This window comes from Triticum aestivum, chromosome 3B, assembly GCF_018294505.1.
Source record: "Triticum aestivum cultivar Chinese Spring chromosome 3B, IWGSC CS RefSeq v2.1, whole genome shotgun sequence".
Classification (NCBI taxonomy): domain Eukaryota; kingdom Viridiplantae; phylum Streptophyta; class Magnoliopsida; order Poales; family Poaceae; genus Triticum; species Triticum aestivum.
The window spans coordinates 645,196,744-645,217,181 of record NC_057801.1 but is presented as its reverse complement, the minus strand read 5'-3'; the positions used below and the strand labels follow the sequence as shown (position 1 = coordinate 645,217,181).

General features: G+C 44.9%; 2 protein-coding genes across 9 annotated transcripts; one reads left to right on the top strand and one right to left on the bottom strand.

Moving 5' to 3' along the window:
• Nucleotides 1–1,759: 1,759 nt before the first annotated feature.
• On the bottom strand, nucleotides 1,760–12,404 carry LOC123071445 (pentatricopeptide repeat-containing protein At3g09060). Of its 8 annotated transcripts, XM_044495006.1 has the most exons (9): nucleotides 10,168–12,404; nucleotides 9,350–9,434; nucleotides 7,450–7,574; nucleotides 6,791–6,929; nucleotides 4,432–4,598; nucleotides 3,472–3,629; nucleotides 2,940–3,090; nucleotides 2,496–2,715; nucleotides 1,760–2,321 (listed from the first exon to the last, which is right to left on the bottom strand). In XM_044495006.1, the coding sequence occupies exon 1, from the start codon at nucleotides 12,320–12,322 to the stop codon at nucleotides 10,187–10,189; it is 2,136 nt and encodes a 711-aa protein (XP_044350941.1). In that variant the 5' UTR covers nucleotides 12,323–12,404; the 3' UTR covers nucleotides 1,760–2,321; nucleotides 2,496–2,715; nucleotides 2,940–3,090; nucleotides 3,472–3,629; nucleotides 4,432–4,598; nucleotides 6,791–6,929; nucleotides 7,450–7,574; nucleotides 9,350–9,434; nucleotides 10,168–10,186. The 8 variants fall into 8 exon arrangements, with proteins under 8 accessions (XP_044350941.1, XP_044350936.1, XP_044350938.1 ...); XM_044495001.1 differs by having other exon boundaries at nucleotides 1,760–2,715; nucleotides 7,031–7,574; XM_044495003.1 differs by having other exon boundaries at nucleotides 1,760–2,715; nucleotides 6,786–6,929.
• On the top strand, nucleotides 2,133–3,395 carry LOC123071446 (uncharacterized). Its single transcript, XM_044495007.1, has 2 exons — nucleotides 2,133–2,582; nucleotides 2,670–3,395. Exons 1-2 carry the CDS (start codon nucleotides 2,133–2,135, stop codon nucleotides 3,117–3,119), a joined length of 900 nt encoding a protein of 299 aa, XP_044350942.1. The 3' UTR covers nucleotides 3,120–3,395.
• Nucleotides 12,405–20,438: the final 8,034 nt, after the last annotated feature.

Here is a 20,438-nt window from a genome sequence, read left to right as displayed (position 1 = left end):
GCCGACAGTGCGTAAACAGCACGCGTGTTCCAGGAGATACGCATTGCCTTGATGCAGTGTATGCCGCCTGGAACGAGGGAATAGATTACTGGATCGCGTGTTAAACCACTAGTACCAATTCCTGTGGCGGAAAGTCTACGCAGGGTTGTGCGTCCGTACTCGGCTCGCCCCTACGTACGTGTAGACCTCCCTGAATGTGACATTCTGGAGCCATCATCGTCGAATAACAGTGCACAAGACCGTGACCTCTGGCTCTCGATATAGGACACATTACTTCTAGAAGCTGCACCGCTGCAACAACCGGCTTGCACTGCTGTACAAAACACAATTGGAGTACTAGTAATAAGGACGTAAGGTGACTTGTTCTCGCGCTCCCGATGGCGGCACGCACGTATCACCGCTCCATTAGCGTGGAACGGCCAAAGGGATAAGATCGGTGCGAATACGTTGCACCACTGCGGGAGGAGAGATGACGACGAGGCCTCACAGCTGAGGAACCGAATCGATTACTTAATTGTTATTACCCGGCCGTCCATGACTCCTGCGGCATCAAGTTGGACAAGGTGCAGTGCTGGGAGGCTCCATCGACGCGGTCCAGAGCCCGGAGCCGGAGCGAGAGCGGACAGCGACGCGTCGAGCGAGCCAAGCCGCCGCTGCGAATGCATGGGTGCTTAGATGAGTTACATTAAATAGCTTAACAACTATAGTCTTTAATGGTGCTTAGCTTATGGTTGTTAAACTTGCTTCATTTAATGATTTAGTAACTAAAGCTCTTCATGTATTGGTGGGCTTTCTTTTTTTAAATGTTTTGCCTAGATTCACGCGCTTAGCATTGTTTCTTTCTGGATCATCATACACATTTCTCTCCTTCTAAATAACTTGCCACATCAATTTTTTTTATCTACATGAAAAGTTTAGCACATGCACAAGGTGGTGCATTGGGAGGGGGCCTTAACGACGCAGCCGGGGATTTCGATTTTGGAGGTGTACCGAAAGCGTCTCCTGATGATAAGATTAAATACGGGCCTAGTTGCGGCACAAGCCCCCGGCATCTGCATGTTCGTTTGCTTCGCGTCATTACTGCTGTAGGCAGATAGGTACAGGTGGTATGTATGGGCGCAAGGCCGGGTCTCATGATCGTGCAGGCCATTTCTGCGCTTTCGACCACACGGCGCATGTGGTGGGGCGGACGGAAGGGTACAGCTCATGAGCACTCAGACGCGTAACTCTACTCTGGGAATTTGCTCGACAAAAGTAACTGCTTGATGTGGATTACTCGGAGAGAGAAGTTCTGGCATTAAAAGTTTCAAGGACAGCATCTTCTTCAGCTCTTGCTCGATTGCCTCATTGATGCAACCGATAGCTGTGGAATAGCGGGACCAAGTACGGATAAGGTTCCAAGCTTGATGGGCAGATTAAAAAGCACCATCCACCAGCAGCTCCCGTTTCCATTTCACAGGTGAATGCGAGAACGCACTACTGGTAGTTAGGTGCTCAAAGCATTTTCAGTCTATAATTGCAGAATAAATAAAAAGGATGAAACAAATCACACATGTGGTCGTTTGTGTTGTCCCGTGCAAATTTCTGAGAGCATCGTGTAGGTATATCTAGATATAAGGATGTATGCTGTCGTTTTTGGTGCTGCAGTTTGTTGCATCAGTTAAGTGTATAGTTGTCGAGTTGTCGGCTGGATGATGTATAACTCGATTTTCGTAAGGAAAATGGGGGCCGTGTGGCCCCTTCTATCGAAAAAATTTAACTCCAAGAGGCCACATGGATTCATCAACTAATAATTCGTGTCTGTGGAACATGGCCGTAGCTTCGTAGGGCGAATGATAAGTTGTAGGTGGCCATTCATTGTAGGCTAGCCCAGCTCTTCGTTGTAGTACAAAAAAACAAGTAGGCGCGGCCCAGCTAGCAGCTATATTTCAGCCCAGTTCATGATTGCACGGCTGCTAGTGGGGCTCCATCAATTTCACGGTGGCTACACACAGAGCACTACTTGGCTCAATGGATAGGAACCAAAACGAGGCAGGGTCCCATTCCCCGGGAAAGTGGCATGGGTTGAAATGGACCTGAGTGAACACGCAGCACGCAAGGGGCAACTTGGTCTTGTCATGTAGCACAGCAGCATGGCTTCGTGGATATCGTTCCCAGCTCCAGGCAACGAGAGGTGCAGAAACAAACTCCGCCACGGTTATTCTGCAGACCAAAAGCAGCAGCATACCAAAGACCCAGAGAATCAAGAGGAGATGCTTACTCTTCACACCGTTCAGACATCCCTTCCCTCGCCGCGCAGATCCTCTCTGCGCCAACATGCCCTGCAACTAAGCAGGAGATTTTCCATCTGTAAGAGCAGCTCCGAAGATGCTGGATCCGATGCTCCCCTGCCGCACGGCGGTGACCAACGCCAGCAGGAGGTGCTTGCGAAAATCGCCATGCTTCAGACGCAGAAGGTCCGCATCACAAACTTCCTGGATGAGCGGTCTGCTTACCTGACCAAGTTCACCAAGGACGCCGACACCGAGTTTGATATGATTGGGCAGAACGCCATGAAAGAGCTCGATCAAATTGGGGACCAGGTGAGCATCCCTTGTCATGGACGGATTAAACAGTATATTGCTTCTTCATTTAGTGTCTGACAGAGAATTGCATTTCTGATGTGGTAGATAATGGAGCGTCTTGACAGCAAGATGCAGTCCTACGAGGAGACAGCTGAAATGCAAAGGCAGGAGATAGAAATGAACGAGAGGGTGTTAGAAGACTTCGAAGATTGGATTGAAGAGGAGAAAAACGAAGGCATGTTCTTCAAAAGCCTTGGGAAGGTCCAAAAACCTCAAAACAATGAGGAAATCAAGGTGAAGGCTAGGATCGAAGCACAGAAGGTCACAGAGATAACAAAGGAGAGTGCAGGGTCAAAAGCTCGGATGAATATTTACCTTGCACTGATGGCGATACTCAGTCTTACAATCGCAAATGCCGTCTTTGCAACGCCAGAGGTGGAATGGAGGAAGGTTGCTGCTCTGGGTTTAATTTTCATTGGCCTGGTTGCTCAGGTCATCTATGAGAAAGATATATCCCCACCAGCAGCTGACAAGAATGAAAAAAGAGAAGAATGAAAGAGCTGTGCACCGAGTGAAACATCAAAAAGCAGCAAGAGCTTCATCGATATAGATGTAGGCTGTATAAAATCAAGATATAGATTGTGTAATCTTAGTTATCATTTAAGGTGTAGCTTGGCCTATAAACCACAGGTTTCTTACACCTGAGGTCTGATAAACTCAAGCTGTCTTCAATCTTGCATCAAAGATATGTTTCAGCAATGTAACCTTCAAAGCCAAACCAATGTAACAAAGTTACAATTTTGATGCACCCAACACGTCAACTTACTCAAATTTTGATTCGAAGAGGTTAAGAGTATAGAAGACAGCAAAAGAGAAGTGCAGGGTCAATGCCCAAATGAGCATTTACCTTGGGCTGGTGCCATTGCCAATGCCTTAAGTCTTACATTTCCAGATGCTGCCTTTGAAACAACTGGGTAGAGTGACAGAAGGTTGCTGCTCTGGGTTAATTTTTTGATCGCCTGGTTGCTCAAGCCATCCACGAGAAGGACATATCAGCACCAGAAGCTGAGAAAAAAAAAAAGAATGAAGGTCTGTGCACTTGAGGGTTAAAGGGTAGAAAGTTTAAGTAGCACTGCAGTTCAGTTAATATAACCAAGATAAAAGTGCATAAAATTGACATGAATGTACTATGTAGTTTTACAGATCAAGGATACCATTTATGGTATAGCTTAGCGTATAAACACAGAATTCCAAATGCACACAAATTTTGATTGAAAGAGAGTATCAAACTATTGTTAAATAAAAAGCACAAGTTCAAAAATGGATAATCAAGAAAATATACAATATTAGAAGAAGATAATTCTTGGTGAAGGAGATGGGGATAAAGTTATGGGAGGCCATTCTCTGCTGAGTACTCCCTCCGTCCGAAAAAGCTTGTCCCTCAAATGGATGTATCTATACTAACTTGGTACTAGATACATCCATTTGAGGGACAAGCTTTTTCGGACGGAGGGAGTATCATGTTAACTGGAAGACTATGTGTTGACCTTGAAAAATCCAGGCAGTTATGGTATTCATGAACAGATTGAAAAAGGACATGGTCCGGAAAAAAAAGTAAACTGCCACAACTACACATTAGTTCAACAGTGATGACTACAAGATGGAGATCTAGTTCTCAAGATGAATACAAATAGAAGCACATTTACTGCTGAACAAAAACAGAACAGGGGAAAAGGGATAGAAACCAACAACTAGATGGATGCTAACATGAAATTCGCAACATCTGACAATTTTGAAGAGCTAGTGAACTACTGGCATGCACACTGTAGCTTGTACATAGTTGTTGAAAATCTGAATCACCATTTACCTAGGGCTGATGGCAACACCCCATTACAATTGTGAGTGCAGTCTTTGCAACATCTGAGGTGAATTGGAGGAATGTTGCTCCAATTTTCACTCGCCTGGTTCCTCAGGTCATTTATGAACAGGGTATACATCACCACCAGAGGCTGAAAAGAGAGTAATGAAAGAGCTCTGCAGTTGATAAAACATGAAAAGGTAACAAGAGAGTTCAATCAATACTTTTCACTAGCAATGACAGCTACTAAAATTAATATGATGGTATAATCTTTATAACGAAACATGTTGTTGAAGATGTAGCTTGGCCTATAAATCACAGGTTTCTTAAGCCTGAGATCTGCTAAACACAGTCTGTCTTTAATATTGCATAAAAATGTTCCAGCAATACTACTTTCAAATGCGAAAACAAAGTAAGAGGTTACAATCTGATGAACTAGAATACAAACATGATACTAAAAAAAAGATACAGCCTGACACACTACTACAACCATGTTTCCAAAAAAATCAAAGATATGGTTAAGCAATACTCCCTCCTTTCCGGTTTATAGGGCTTATCTTAAAATTTTAGTTTTTCCATTTTATAAGGCTCAATTTGGTTGTTCCCCATCACATGTTCAGATTCCAAGGTGCATTAAATCATTGCATGCAAGTATTAAGAGAAAATTGACCAATGCATGTACTTTATGCATGCATGCATTGCAATTAATGCATTGGTAAACATAATATTTTAAGGAAAACAAGAACATTAATTGCGTGCTTTTGCAAACTACAAAAAATATTCCACCACTCACCATCTACCTTGGTTGGTGAGATTTTTGAATTGGGCCCTATAAACCGGAAAGGAGGGAGTACAACTTTCAAAAGCCAAAACAAGGTAAACGGATTATAGTCCTGACGTGCTCACAAAATCATGTTTCTCAGTTTCGATTGCAAGCGTGTATGAAAGAGATTGCAAAATATACTCCAGGGATAAAAACTCAAAACAACATCTAACTTGGTCTGGTGCCAATACTTGGTCTTACGAATCACAAATGTAAATGCAGTTTTCCAACGTCTTGGGTAGAGTGCAGAAATGTTACTCCAGGTCTAATTTTTCATGGCCTGGTTGGTCAGGTAATTTGTGGACAGAAATACCACCACCAGAAGCTGGCGAGCGGGATGAATTATATTTTATTATAACATTTGCAGTGTGGCTTGGCCTATAAACCATAGGTTTCTCGAACCTGAGATCTGATAAACTCAAGCTGTCTTCACTATTGCATCAGAGATGTTTCAGCAATTACAACTTTCAAAAGCCAAAACAGTGTAACATAGTTACAATTCTGATGCACCTAACACGTCGAGTTAGTCAAATTTTGATTCAAAGTGAGTATAGAAAAGATAGCAAAAATAGAGTGCAGGGTCAATACATTTCTGGATGCTATCTTTGCAACAAACCGGATAAAGTAGATGGAAGGTTGCCTGGTTGCTCAGGTCATCCATAAGCAGCATATATAAGTACCAGAGGTTGGAAAAAAAGAAAATGAAGATCTGTATACTCAAGACCTAAAAGTTGAAGAGTAGAAAGTTTAAGTAGCTCTGGAGTTATATTAATATTTTCGGTAGCAATAGAAAAGTGCATACATTTGATATGAATGCATGCAGTTTTTTGTAACCAAAGATACCATTTATGATGTAGCTTGGCATATAAACCACAAGTTTCTCAAACCTGAGATCTGATAAACTCAAGCTGTCCTCGCTCTTGCATCAGAGATATGTTTCACCAATTACAACTTTTAAAAGCCAAAACAGGTAACAGGATTACAATCCAGATGCACTAGAAATCCATGTTCACAAATTTTGATCGAAAGAGGGTATCAAACTATTGCCAAATAAAAAGTTCAGGTTCAAATGAATAATCAAGAAAATAGACAGCATTTGAAGAAAAATAATATTTTTTATCTCAAGAAAAAAATCTTGGTGAAGGAGAAGATGGGATAAAGTTAAGGGATGTCATTCTCTGCTGAGTATCTTGTCAACTGGAAGACTATATATTGACCTTGAAGTAATCAGCCAGTGTTACACTTTAGGCGGTTCTGGTATTCGAGTATATAGATTAAAAAAGGGCATGGCCGGGAATGACGTAACCCTGCCACAGAGGACACACAGAAACGCTCTCATGTTCAATGCCTCCACATTAGTTGGACAATGGGTGCAAGATGGAGCCGAACAATAAGAGAATGCGCAGAAACCAGAAAGAGAAAGAAAACAATAACTGGGTGAATGCTAACATGAAATTCACAACATCTAACAACTTTGGAGTGCTAGTGAAGTACTGGCAAGTAGACTAGCTTGTATATAGTTGCTGAAAGTCTGAACTACCTTACCTAGGCCGATGGTAACACTCCATGATACAATTGTGAGTGCCGACTTTAAAACGCCAAGGCGAAATGGAGGGGATTGCTCTAACTTTCACTTGCCTGGTTGCTCAGGTCATTTATGGATAGGGTACATCACCACCAAAAGCTGAAAAAGAGAAGAATGAAAGACATGCGCACTTGGTAAAACATGAAAAGGTAGCAATAGAGTTTAATCAGTACTTTCCACTAGCAATGACCACTGCTCACATTAATTTTAATGGATATAATCTTTACAATAGACCATATTATTGAAGGTGTAGCTTGGCCTATAAAAAACAGGTTTCTTAAATCTGAGATCTGATCAACACTGGCCGCCTTTAATCTTGCAAAAAATTAATCCAGCAATACTACTTTCAGATGCCAAAACAAGGTGAAAGCCCAACAGGTTACAATCTGATGCACTAAAAAACAACCATGTTTCTTGATGTGAATACTAGTGATGATGTCCTGTCATTAGACACTAGCTCTAGTTCTGCCTCTGCTACCATGTCACATGTTCATAAACTGGCAGGTGATAAGAAGAAAGGACTAAAGTTGAAGGCAAGTTCAAATACACTAGGCACTATTGCATGTGCTACACCGCAGAAGGAAGAAAACATGGGTGCTTCTGATTATTGCATGCTGACCAAGTTGATGGAGGCCCCCATTACTTTTAATGGAGAAATTGCAATTCAACTTGTAGTTCCGCAGGAAGTGAAGCCGGCGTTTAGAACGCCATGCAGATGGATCATGGTTGGTTCACTGCCAATTCCTGTTACGTAAGGATCATATCAATATTCGTTTTTATTTATTGGAAGCTTTTCTAAGTCTGTCAACCAACATGGAGAAGTTGAGATCCGAAGGCAATGTGCACCATATAAAAGGCAATGTAAATTTATTTTTCTTTAATCATAGGAGGAGAAACGTTTATGTTTTTGGTAGGTTGAGGTCGTATCATGCAAGGACTCCTAAACTAGTTTGTGTACGTACGTGCCTATGTGCAGCATATAAAAGGCCAGGAGTTCGGCCATGTAAAAGGAGATTAGACTATTTTTCTAGAGTTTAGACAATCTATAGTACCGACTATGAAGCGGCCCTCTTTGGGTGTCGTCACTATTTATTTCGCGTGATTTTTCTGTGTGAAAGTTGCGCTTCGCTCGAGGTTTGTCGTCATCGACGGGTTGCGCGCTCGTAACGTCTACTACGGCAGGAGGTTTCTCGTGTGTCGAGGGATTGTCCGTTGGTGGCCGTCACCCCATCTTCAGGTTACGTGTACTCGTTCGCGTAATTGGGAGATTTTATCGTGGATATTGGAGGAGTTCGTTGCATCGTAAAAGATCGGGACAAATCATCGGCACGTTCGAGGTCGTGCCCTCATCATTTCTCAAAAAAACAAAGACACAATCTGATGTGCTAAAACAATCATGTTTCCAAGAAACCAAGATGTGCTAAAAAATAAGGTAACCAGGTTGTAGTCCTGATGTGCAAAAAAATACAGGTTTCTCAGTTTCAATTCAAAGTGAGTATCAAAGAGATTGCAAAATAGACTGTATGGTCAAAAACTCAAATAAATGTTGTTTTCCAACGAAATAGGTAGAGCAGGGGAACGTTACCCCGTGACTAATTTTTCATGGTCCTTGTTGCTCAGGCCATATGCCGACAGGAATACCACCATCAGAAGCTGAGTGTGGTATGAATGGTCGTATATTTTGTAAAAGAAGATAATATTTACACTGTAGCTTGGCCTATAAATCACAGGTTTCTCGAACCTGAGATCTGATAAACTCAAGCTGTCTTCACTATTGCATCAGAGATATGTTTCAGCAATTACAACTTAAAAAAGCCAAAACAAGGTAACAACAGGGTTACAGTCCAGATGCACTTAAAAAAAATCATGTTTCTCAAATCTGGCGGCAGAGCTCAACCAGTTGTGGCGGTAAGGGAACAGAACTGATCAAAATAACAGAAGTGAAAGGATCTAAGAGGTCATGCAATGCTAGGGAAGGCCATGCTGAGATCGGGAACTCATCAGAGGAGACAAAATCAAGGTGCGGCAGTAGGCTGGACTTGGGGAAGAAGTGGATCTCACAATTACCATGTTTGGTGCGTCAAGGAACAGAGCAGAGTGGAAAGAGATGGCCAGAGATCAGAGAAGATGGATTGCAGTTGGAGGGAGGGTAGAAAAGAGGAGAGAGAAAGTAGTCTTTGGGCACATGTGGGTCATATTGTATAATTTTATTTCTGTCATTCTATCTGGTGACCATGTATGTTCCCATTCGATGGCAGACATGGATGGGGTCTGAGGGGTGCAAAGCAAACAGTTTTAGTACCTGAAAAGCGGTCATTTTTTTTCTTTAAAAAAATGCAATATAAAATAAAATTGGTTCGACGTTTACCTTAGAAGATGGTAATACTATGTCTTACTCCCTCCGTCCCAAAATATAAGAGCGTTTTTAACACTAGTGTAGTGTCAAAAACGCTCTTATATTATGGGATGGAGGGAGTAGATGTCATTGAGATGCCTCGAGGGTAATGTAGAAAGCTTGCCTGGTTTGTTCAGGTGCTCTGAGTCGAATTTCCATTAGCCTGATTTGTTAAGGTCATCTTTGAACAGGATATATGACCACTGAAGCTGAGAAGATAAAAAAGAAAAATGAAATAGATGTACACTTGAAGTAAAACAGGAAAAGTACAGTAGATTTGATTCGACATTATCACTAACAAAGTAAAAAATATATAATTATTACGAATTGACATAGCTTTTGTAATTCAAGATATATATATACCATCATACAGCACATTTCTCAAGCTGTAGGAGTTTGGTGTCCATATTTGTGGCATGTATGTATACTATGGTCACTTCTCAACTCTTATCATAAACAAAATAAAACAAGCACAAGATACGAAACTGAAATGGACAATCAATATTGTAAGCCCACTTAGATCATCAGTTACTATTGTACTTGACCTGGTTACTGCATCATCATAGAAGAAAGAAGAGACAGGCAAGGACAGACTAGTCTGCACGAATCAAAATAACCATCCTAAGCCTATGAAACAAGATTTAGCAAATTTCAGTACTTCCATCCATTATTTAGTTGAAAAGGTGCCATTTTATCTTAGAAAGCATACTGCTGGGAACCTTGGACGCAGTTGAAAGTATGAAAGAAGCTGGTATCACTGAAATTCTAAACATCAGAGTTAATCTGCAATTCTTGATTATGATGCCCTCAAGCAAACACTACGGTTGGCATGAGAGAAACTACATGATTGCTATTATAGTAAGATCAAACAAAATCAGGTGAAAAATATAGGCCATGGAAACAGAAATCTATCGTGCGGAATTAAGGCAAAGAAGATATTACCAAGAGAAATTCTAAAAGATCATATTTGAATAGGTCCATATTTGATGACAGCTCTGACCAGTATATTCCACGTGATGGCTGTTGGTACAATTCCTTGTGCAAGCACCTCATCCAATAATTGGACACCCTCAGGTGTTCTGTGACAAGAGCATAGACCCTTAATTCTTGTATTATATGAAATTATATCAGGTACCAGACCATTTTCTAAAATAGCTGTCCACAGAGACGCTGCTTTGTCAAAACAACCCATTTCATAAAATCCATCCATGAGTGTGTTATAGGTCACTAGATTTGGGCGGCAGTTATTCTTCTCTTTCATCTCAGAGAGAAAACGTGAAGCTTCATCTACTTTCCCAGCAGAACAAAGACCATGGATTAAAATGTTGTGCATCATGACATCTGCCTGAAGACCCTTATCAAGAATTTGATTCCACAGAGCAAGGGCAGCATCAACCTTTTTGTCTCTACAAAGGCCACAAATCAATGAAGCATAAGTATTGACATCTAGTTTACAACCTTTCTCCAACATTTCTTTTGTAAAGCTTGAAGCATCTTGATACTTTTCAGCCTTACATAGTCCATCTATTAGAGTGTTGTAAGTGATGACAGTAGGAGAACAACCATTGTTTGCCATCTCGCCGTATATTCTTACAGCATCACTAAACTTAGATGCTTGGCAGAACCCTTTTATTAGTGCATTGTAAATATGAGGATTCAGTTTGCAGCCATCCATAGATATCTTTTCATATAACTTAACTGCATCGTCTAGTCTCCCATCATTGCACAGTCCACTTATCATGGATGAATATGAGAATGCATCTAATTTTTTACCACTGGTCTGTGCTTCCACTAAGATTTGAAGTGCCTTGTTAGCAAAGCCTTTCTCACATAACCCATGGATCATAGTGCCAAAACTCACCATGTCAGGAGAGGACGAAGTGTCTTTCTCCAATAGCTCCCACAATTCTCTAGCTTCATCGACCATGCCACCATCAAAGAGCCCCTTCAGCATTATATTATACGTTATCACATTACGGATGCCAGAAACACTGGTAGAGTCCCAGAATTTCCAAGCCTCTCCTACTCTCCCAGCTTGGCAGAACCCCTTGATGAGTGAATTATATATGGCAACATCAGGAACAAGCCCAGTCTTGATCATCTCTGAATATACCCTTGCTGCACCATCCACATCCCGTGACCGGCACAAACCGTGAATCAGAATCCCATAGGTAATCATGCCGACTTGGTGATTATTTGCAATCATCCTCTCCCATACCTCACCCGCCTCCTTAAACCTCCCAAGTTTACACAAGCCATCAAGCATCGCATTGTAAGTGGAGGGGTTGGGACTTGAACCAGGATCTCTCACCAGCTGCTCCCACACCCGCATAGCTTTCTCAAACTCACCATTCCTGAAACACCCTCGGAGCACTGCATTGTAACAAACCGCATCAGGCTGCACTTCATAGGTCGGCATTTCGTCGAGCAGGTAAAGTGCCATGTCCAAGCGGCTGTGTTTGACAAGCCCAGACATGAGAGTGGAGTAGGTGACGCGGTCTGGAGCAACTCCGCGGCGGCGAACGGAGTCAAAGAGCATCAGAGCTCGGTCTAGGTCCCCACGTCCGCAGAGGGAGCGGAGGATGATGTTGTAAGTCTGGAGGTTGGGGGCAATGCGGCGCCCGAAGGCGCCATGGGAGAGGGACGCGAAGAAGGCGTCAGCGTCGGAGAAGCGACGGGCCCGCACGAGAGCGTCGAGGAGGGCGTTATGGGAGCGGACGCCCGGGTTGCAGCCGAGGAAGGCAGGGAGGCGGCGGAAGGCGGCGAGCGCGGCGTCGGGCATGAGCGCGCGGGAGAAGGCGGAGAGGACGACGAGCGCGGCGGGCTCGGAGAAGCGCGGGCGGTGGCGGAGGCTCGGGAGGAGGCCGAGGAGGCGCGGGAGGCGGGCCGGGGCGGAGGTGGCGAGGCGGCGCAGCAGGTGGAAGAGGAGCGGCTGGGGCGGCGTGTAGGCCGGCCAGGTGGAGACGAGGAGCTCCAGGTGGGCGAGCGCGGAGGCTGGGTCGGGCTCGGACTTGATCAGCTCGAGGAGGCGGTGGATGGGCGGCGTCTCGCCGCCGGGCTGCGGCGGCTCGGGCTCGGGCTGCGCCGGCCGCGGCATCGGGTTGAGCGGACCGTGGCCGCGCGCGGCGGCTGCACGCACGGGCGCGCCAGGCGTCTGGTGGTATTGCGGTTTGGCTTGTGAGTTGACGGCGGGGGCTAGGGTTTTTGGGTTGGCTCATTCATGATCGCATCCTGGCCCTGCGGCCTGCCAAGAATGTCGGGGGGAAGTTCTGAAACGACTGGGCCTCCATTTGAATTGAATGGGCTTCCTAACTAATCTAGCCGCAAGGCCGTTTCCGTTGGCGGAAATGGTGCAGAACCTGGCCCAGCCATTTGAGTGTGTGTTTTTTAAAGAAAGAAGTCCGTTTTTCACCCCAAAATGTAGCTTGAGGGACAAATACCTCCCTGAACTCAAATTTGGTACGATTTTAACCCCCAAAATATTAAAACCGGGTAAATCTCCCCCTCAGATGGTTTTGCCTCAATTTTTGGTTTTGCCTCAATTTTAGGCGGTTCTGTGGCCAGAAGTGTGACGTGGCATGGTATTTGGGTGTGCAGACATAGATAGTTAGCGACGGCGGCGATCTTCATGGTCTAGGAATAGATCGACGTGCGGTGGGACGGGCTGCCGGCGCCCCTAATGCTTTGCCACCTGTCGTTCCTCTCCCACCGGTTGTCGCTCTGGTCTGTGGCTGCAGGTAGGCGGCTCATCCTCGTCGTGGGGTTCACGTAGCCGCTCGTATTCGACCCGGCCGCAACGCCCGTGCCGTGTTGGATGGCGGACTCGCGGGTTCTACTCGCTCAACGCAGGTGATGGACAGCGGGCGCAGCTGCTTGTTCGTCGGGGGCGTCGGCTGCAACCTCGTTTTCGCGTGCGCCGGGGAGATATGGGACTCCGCCACGCCGTCTACACCATGGGAGCCACCCCCTCCGCTGCGGGACGGGGCGGTTCATCCGGGATGCCACACATGTCGTCTGCTCGGGCGGAAGACCTATATGGTCAACCTACGCGGCAGCTACCGGAACCGGAGCACAACATCACGGAGAAGAAACTCGGGGTCGATGGGCTTGCCGAGGAGGCGTCAGCAGCGCCACGAACACTAGAGGGATCTCAAGGGAGGCAGCAGAGGCGTCGGGGCTCCACAGAGCTAGGGAATCAGGCGCGCCGGCGGCAGATCCAAAACGAGGAAGACGACGTTCCCACTGTAATTCAGGGGGCGACTCGCACAAATGACTTTGCCAAAGTAGGCAAGGGAGGCGTGGCGGAGATGCTTGACATGGTAGTGTGGCTCAAGGTGGCCAGTGGACGCATGGGCGGCAACGGCGGCGGTGCTGGCTGCAGCACGGGCGCATGCGGGGCATGCGATTCCCGTCATGAGAGGGTGTCAGAAGGGTGGGGGGAATGGGAAGGAGGGGCTGGGGCATCTGGGGCGACGTTGTGGCACCCCGGTGGGGGGCATCGAGGGCCATGGCTGTCGATGAACGACACATAGGAGAGATGGAGGGAGGAAGAAGATGACGTCTTCTCCCAATACCACCAAAATTATAACAAAACCGCTCTAGGGTCAGATTTATCCGGTTTTGAGAATTTCAGGATTAAAATCGTACCAAAATAGACTTTGGGGTGGTATTTGTCCATTGAGGCACATTTGAGGGTGAAAATGAACTTCTTTCTTTTTAAAACTTTGTTTGAGTTGGTGACTGATGGATCGACCTGCGCCTATGGAACGTTTGGGCTTTCAACGATGGTTTTTTTTTTTTTGCGGGAAAGGCTTTCAACGATGTTGGGATTGTGTTTGTACTGGTGGCAGCAAATTTAACTTATTTCTTATCTTGAGTTCATTTCTTTCTTTCATGATTCCATTATAAATATGTATGTTTGTTCTATTCACGGTTATCGGACGTGACGTGTCCTGTATTTTTGTTCGTTCTCTACCATCTTGTGCATAAAAAAATGGAGAGTTGCTGTTCGATGCTCGTGTCACACGCCGCGACTACGAGGCTGGACGCCCGAACAACTCGAGCTTTCTTTACTTTGTTCCGATCTCCATCAATTTGCCATGTCCTGCCTTGTGCGGCACGTGCTGTTGCGTAATAGTGCTCCATGTCACCTTCGAACGCTTTGCTGCTGGTGCTGCTGATGCGGACGGCCCGGCCACCTTCGACGGTCGCGTTTGCGGAGGGAACCCCACGGCCGACAGCGTACGCAGCCAGCGAGCAGGAATAGATTCGAACCGGCCGGGCAGCACCATCTGCAAGAGTAAATACGTTCGTTTCCTCTCTTTTTTTCACGTGCGTTGGGCGAGCATATTTCTTCATTTTACTGTCCTTTAATTATTTATCCCATCTATGATTTTCTGAGAGAACTGAGTAGAGTCCGCCAGCAGCAACCACACATGTAAATTATCGTGTGCGTGGTATGCACCTACATTTTTATAGACAGGGATGTGTATTTTCCTGTCAAAATATAACAATCAAGGATGCATATTTCTTCCCCTAAAAAAGATGCACATTTCTTTTTTGCAAAAAAAGATGCATGTTTCTCACATTCTCAACACGTCACGACTACTAGGATGCACCAATTGCACGAAACGGAGAAGATGCGCTCCGAACCTTCGAGCCGTTTCCGCGAATACGCTAGATGCGTGTCATTGCATTGATGGGTAGAAAGATTACCATCGTTTCCATGATTCAAATGTGCGTCTCAAGCACGCGAATGAGAGGACTCCCCAACGTTTTAATTGTATAGTTCCGCGCTACAAATTGATTAGATTCCGTAGGAGGAAACTGATGTCGTGGGGCGAAAAAGTGGACCGCTTTGTTGGAGCATGGTTAATATTATAGCTTCTTTTTTTGGTTAATATTATAGCCAACAGCTGGTTATATGGACCCCGTAAAAAAGGGTTATATGAAGTTGTTGCATCGCCTATAGTCAACATGTATAGTACCTAGTCACTAAGAAATACTTTGAACTAAAATCATGGCAAGAATTATGAAATGGACGGAGTACCACTTTATTAATACTATAGTTGTATGCTCGTGCGCTGCCATGAAACGGCAATACATTGAGTCGGAAAGACGGGGGGCTTTCGTAAATTCCTAACCCCCGGATCTAGGCGAGGTGATGGCGGGGAACTCCAACAGGTTTTGGTTTCCTCCTCACTGATTGATGGAGCCCAAGACTGCTTGACGACCGCGAGGCTGGCGAAGTCGGCACAAGAAGTAGGTGGAGTAGAGGCAGCAGTTGCGGGCTCAGGTGCGGCTATATCGCAATCAATATTCCCGCTCAATGTCTACCCACATACCTTTCCTTTCTGAATCAGGAATAGCCGAAATTCCACTCTCCTCTGTCTCGCTCAAGTGAATTGGTTTCGAGAGCATAATCAGTTGTGCATGTCCGTGCTGCTGCCGCCCCAGGACAAGTGAAGTGCCCCCGTCGACTATGGAGGAGCTTTCGACGTCCGTGCCGCGCGATCGGTCGGGATCGGTGGCCTTCAGTTCCTGTCGGATTTCCCTTGTGACGTTAGTCCTCGCAGCAGCAGCTGCAGCCTTGATCACGTTGTTGTTCTGATACATGCTTGTCTGACCTCGCTCTTGAACTTGTGCATGTCTGCTTCGTCTTTCTTGATCAGTTCCTCGTGTTGCATACAATGAAGTGGTGTCATGGGACGCTGGGCATAATCTCTGAAAACTCCTGACTGGTTCGGTGTGGTTTTGTTTATTCAACACCAATTGCCTTAGCTTTCTTTTTCTGAAGGAGACAGAGAAGAGAGTAGCTAGATTTCTTTTTCTATTTTGATTTACAAATGGTCCGGTTTTATTTCAAAATGGTCCGTACTTTTCGATCTTTGGGCTTATTAAGCTTAAGAATCTTACTTAATAGGAGAAAATAGCCTCCTAAACATATGGCTAGCAACTGGTTCACCAGGAGTACGCAAGAAAGGTAGTGGACTGGTCATGTCATAGCGGAAGGTCAGAGGTGGGAAACAAGGAAACAGAGGAAATGCTTACTAGGACATAGCCTTCGGTACGAGTTGAAGGGAAGAGGTTTGATTGCTCCAATCAAAAACTTCTCCGTTTCGTTGGTAGAACCCACGCCACACCGTGATGTGCATTGGTAGCTTCAAGACGAAGGCATTTTCCATATGTAAGCCACAATTTAAGTATCTTATTCTTCTGAACCAGGAAAAGCGTTCTGGTAAGGAGGATGAAAGAAGAGTACGAAAAAGGAAGTCCAAAGTCGTAGTCTTTAACAAGGCTTTCCCTAAAAGAAAAAGAGGAGACTGACTCTGACCTTTCAAAGCCCTATCTCATCTGGTTGATAGTAGAAGGTACCTAGTTCACTCGCTAAAGCATCCATGGCTGAATGGTGAAAGCGCCCACCAACCTAGAAAGGCAAAATGGGTCAAAAAGTAGGTTCGATTCCTGCCGGATGCACTGCCTCTTAAAGATAGAAACAGAGGAGGGAAAGAAGGTAGTATAGGGAACTTGCAGATGTCTAGAATTTGAGGACGGTCAAGATGATATGGATCATAGCGTGTTGAAGCTAGAAGGACATTGGTGTCCCATCTTGTATAAAGTGCTCCGATTTCTGAGGCCTTATTTAGCTTGGGTACCCCTTTAAATTGAATTTCTATTTTCACAAATGGGGTTTACCAAATTTTTAATGACTCTGATGTTCAACCCAATCCATCTTTTCTTTCTTTTTCCTTCCGATACTAAAAAAAGATTGAAAAGGGCCAACTTCGCCTGCCTTTCTATCTGAGTTCTTCCCTTTTGATGCTTTCGAACGACTCCTAAATTTCACCCTATTCATGGTAAACACGTTCCCCCGGGACTTCCTCTGCTCGAGATCTTAGAACCCCAGGATATCCGAAATATAATTGCTCACTCGCACAAGCAGTGGAAGCGGGAATGGGAGCAAATGAGGAGGCATTGAGTCGAAGAAATGAATTGTTGGCCTCCAGCTCCTTCTGTCCCTCAATCCTCTTCTCTGCCCTTTTTTGGAAAAGGGAGACTAGTTGCTGCAATAAATCAAGAAGAAAGCGGGCGCAAAAGAGAAGCTCAATGAGAGAGATTCTAGACCGGTCATGGTCGGGGCTGATCGATCGCTCTTTACTCTCGTCCAAAGAACGGTACTGAAGGCGCTTATTATTGTGGAGTTTTTTATCGTCATATTTTTCCCATGTCTTTTTTTGCTGAGAAATCTTGGATCAAGACATACAAGGCAGCATTGGTCAAACATAGGACTACCTAGGCTAGGTCATTCATTGCTTGGTCCGCTATATTCGTTTTGTCTTATAGTTCTCCACAGGGACTTCCTACTACTCTGCCGAATCTCTCATCTGAGAAAGTAGGTCACCTGGGTCGGGTAAAGCAGCGTAGATAAGGCTGGAGTTTATGAACAAGTTGATGTCTACTAGGGAATTGACCGTACAAGAGGTTGAGCTCTATCCACTGGAATGGAATCCATCGATGCGGTAAAGGACAGAGCAGAAACGTAGCTGAAATGGCGGATTCACCTGCTACATTACAATACCTTGCTCATTATACGGGAGCAGCCCTGGCTGAGTATTTTATGTACCGCGAACGGCAGTCCGTCATTGAATTGAAGTGGTAGAGTGGTAAGTGGGCGTACGTCGCTCATCTGGTCTGCCTGGTCAAATCAGCGATCATGCCCCCCTTATTCTAGCGGAGGAACAACTTCATCAGATTCATTCCCTTGCTAATCCGCCTTCAAGCCTTGTTCCTTCTTCCGCTTCATCTATCGTAACTATCCTTTTGAAATTCTTGGTCCTCAGATCTGATACCATAACCAGCATCTTGAGTGCCAACATGAGACCTATTTGTTAGCTTTGAACCGAGAAGGTCCCTCAACGTACGAGCGTGGCGTAGAAAGCGAAATGTTTTGCAGTGAGTCAAGCGTAATACGATCAAAAGGAAATGGGGTCGATGCTAAAACTCAAACAGTTCCCTAGAGGGGGCCCAATACTCCGACTCGCGTAACCCCGAATGGCAATGTTGTTCACGGAGCAACCCGGTACCTTTTCTTAGGCGAGCGACTGAGACGAGAGCTTTCAATTATGCCATTTTGGTCAAATCCCAGGGCTCTTTCTGATTTGATGAGAGACGCTTTGTACAGTTTTTATTGTTAAATCAAAATTTTCCATCTCCAGGTAACTCCATCTTTTTCAGCTCTGCTCCCGAAAAGAGAAAGGAAAGGAGACTGAGATAGGGGTTGTCCACAAACAACTCTCCTGAACCTGTCCACGCTCGTGGCGACTGTTTCACAACACTATAGGCAATGAACCACCACTAACGGCCCATAACGTTAGCTGATAGCCGCTGACCATGGAGTACTTGCCGATCCATCAGCGAGGACTGTATCATTTAGCAAGCTAAAAACATTCAATCAGGATGGTCGGTTAGCTCTTATCTTCGAACGAGTAGTTAAAACAACCACCCCCTGATCCGAAAGGAATGGGTGTTCCTGAGGCTTATTCAAAGGGCTTTCTAGGTTTTTCTTATCACTGTGGCGAGACCAGATGAGAGAATGGCGCTCTCCGAATAAATAAGTAGATACAGGCGGGTTGCTTTGATGAAAAGAGTGTAGCCATGATGGCAAGTCAAGGTGGGGCCCTGTGAAGGCAAGCCCATTCATAATGATACCATGAGTGCTTTAGGCCGTCCACAAGATATGTTTTCGAGGGATCCTGAACACCACGAAAGAAAGCGTACTACTTTTCAATAAGGTCCGACTTCAGAGAGGAGAGACATGAACTTGACGCTTAGCCTTTGCTCCTCTTTGATAGAAGTAGCCGGTCTCGTTCTGGATCTCTTTCCTTGCGCCCTAGTCCATTCCATCTATCTTGACTGCAACTTGGATTCTAGCATTAACCGGTTTGGAATTAGGTGTAGCTATATCACAAGCTCATGTTTCTACGATCTCAATTTGTATTTACTTGAATGATGCTACAAATCTCCATCAAAATGAGTCATTTCATAATTGAATAAAAACGAGGAGCCGAAGTCAAGCCTGCCTATAAATGAAATAAATGAAAGTGAAAGTTCAGTACGAACTGGTAGAGCGAGAGCAGCTAGTTTAGAAGGAAAATAAAAAGGGCGCCTACTCAGATCTAAAAGCCTAATCTAGAAAAGGGTTTTTCTCATAGCCATAAGTGGAAAAGCTCGTTTGCACCTTGCATCGAATTAAACCACTCCTTTCACCGTGAATAAAGACTTGGTGGGTGGGGATGAGACGCTAAGGTAGGGTTCGGTCTAGATGGGTAAGCAAGCTACTTGTTATGTAGGCGCCAACTCCCAGTTCTTTCTCTTCTTTCTTTTTGATTTTTTATTCTCGTTTTTTACTGAGCGAGCATTCGGCATTCCTAGTATGCTCCACTCATTCTATGCCAAGCACCCAATCACGGAATACATAAAGTTGAACATAATAAAATGAGAAATGGGAGGTGGCGACACCAGTCTGAGCTGAGGGAAGCCAGCCAATTGAGTCACTAAAACGACCGCAGGAGGCGCACCCACTCACCTTCCTCACTGTCCAAACCATAGTAAGCAATATGAAACGCCGAGCCGGAATTCTTTATTAGAACGTCGGCAGGCAAAGCCCGAAGGAAGGCTGCTATCCCCTCGGCCTTCTTCCTTTTCGAAAAACGTAGCTATTTCATCAAATCCCGATTGTGTGGCCTGCAATTCAGAGGCCATGACCTCTGGTCTTTTAGTAACACTATTTCCTTAACTGGTCTTGAGTTGTACCGAAACAACAGAAATATGGTCTCTCATAAATTGATTTCTTTCATCACTGTGTGAGACTTCCGCATCATACGGATCCGTCCCGAGCTTCCGGCGTCGACCCTTGTCGTCTTTGCTTTCTGTCTTTAGTATTACTATCATTTATAGAAAGGCATAAAAAAAGAGCAATATTGCTATAGAAAAATAATGCTCTGTTTGGATGTTTGCATTGAGAGCCTTGGCATTGCATTAGATTGAATACCAATATCACAAGATATTGGTATTGACATTGAATGCCAAAATTTTTGTTTGGATGCTTAGGTATTCGGAACATAGACTTGATATTGAGGTCGAATGTCAAATGTTGTTTGGATGGTCCAAACAAGGAATTGAGTTGTACTACCTCTGTCCTGATTTATTAGTCC

Coding starts and splice junctions, on each gene's coding strand:
- LOC123071446 (XM_044495007.1), top strand. CDS start 2,133: ATGGCTTCGTGGATATCGTTCCCAGCTCCAGGCAACGAGAGGTGCAGA. Junction 2,583..2,669: donor TCGATCAAATTGGGGACCAG/GTGAGCATCCCT, acceptor CTGATGTGGTAG/ATAATGGAGCGTCTTGACAG.
- LOC123071445 (XM_044495001.1), bottom strand. CDS start 12,322: ATGCCGCGGCCGGCGCAGCCCGAGCCCGAGCCGCCGCAGCCCGGCGGC.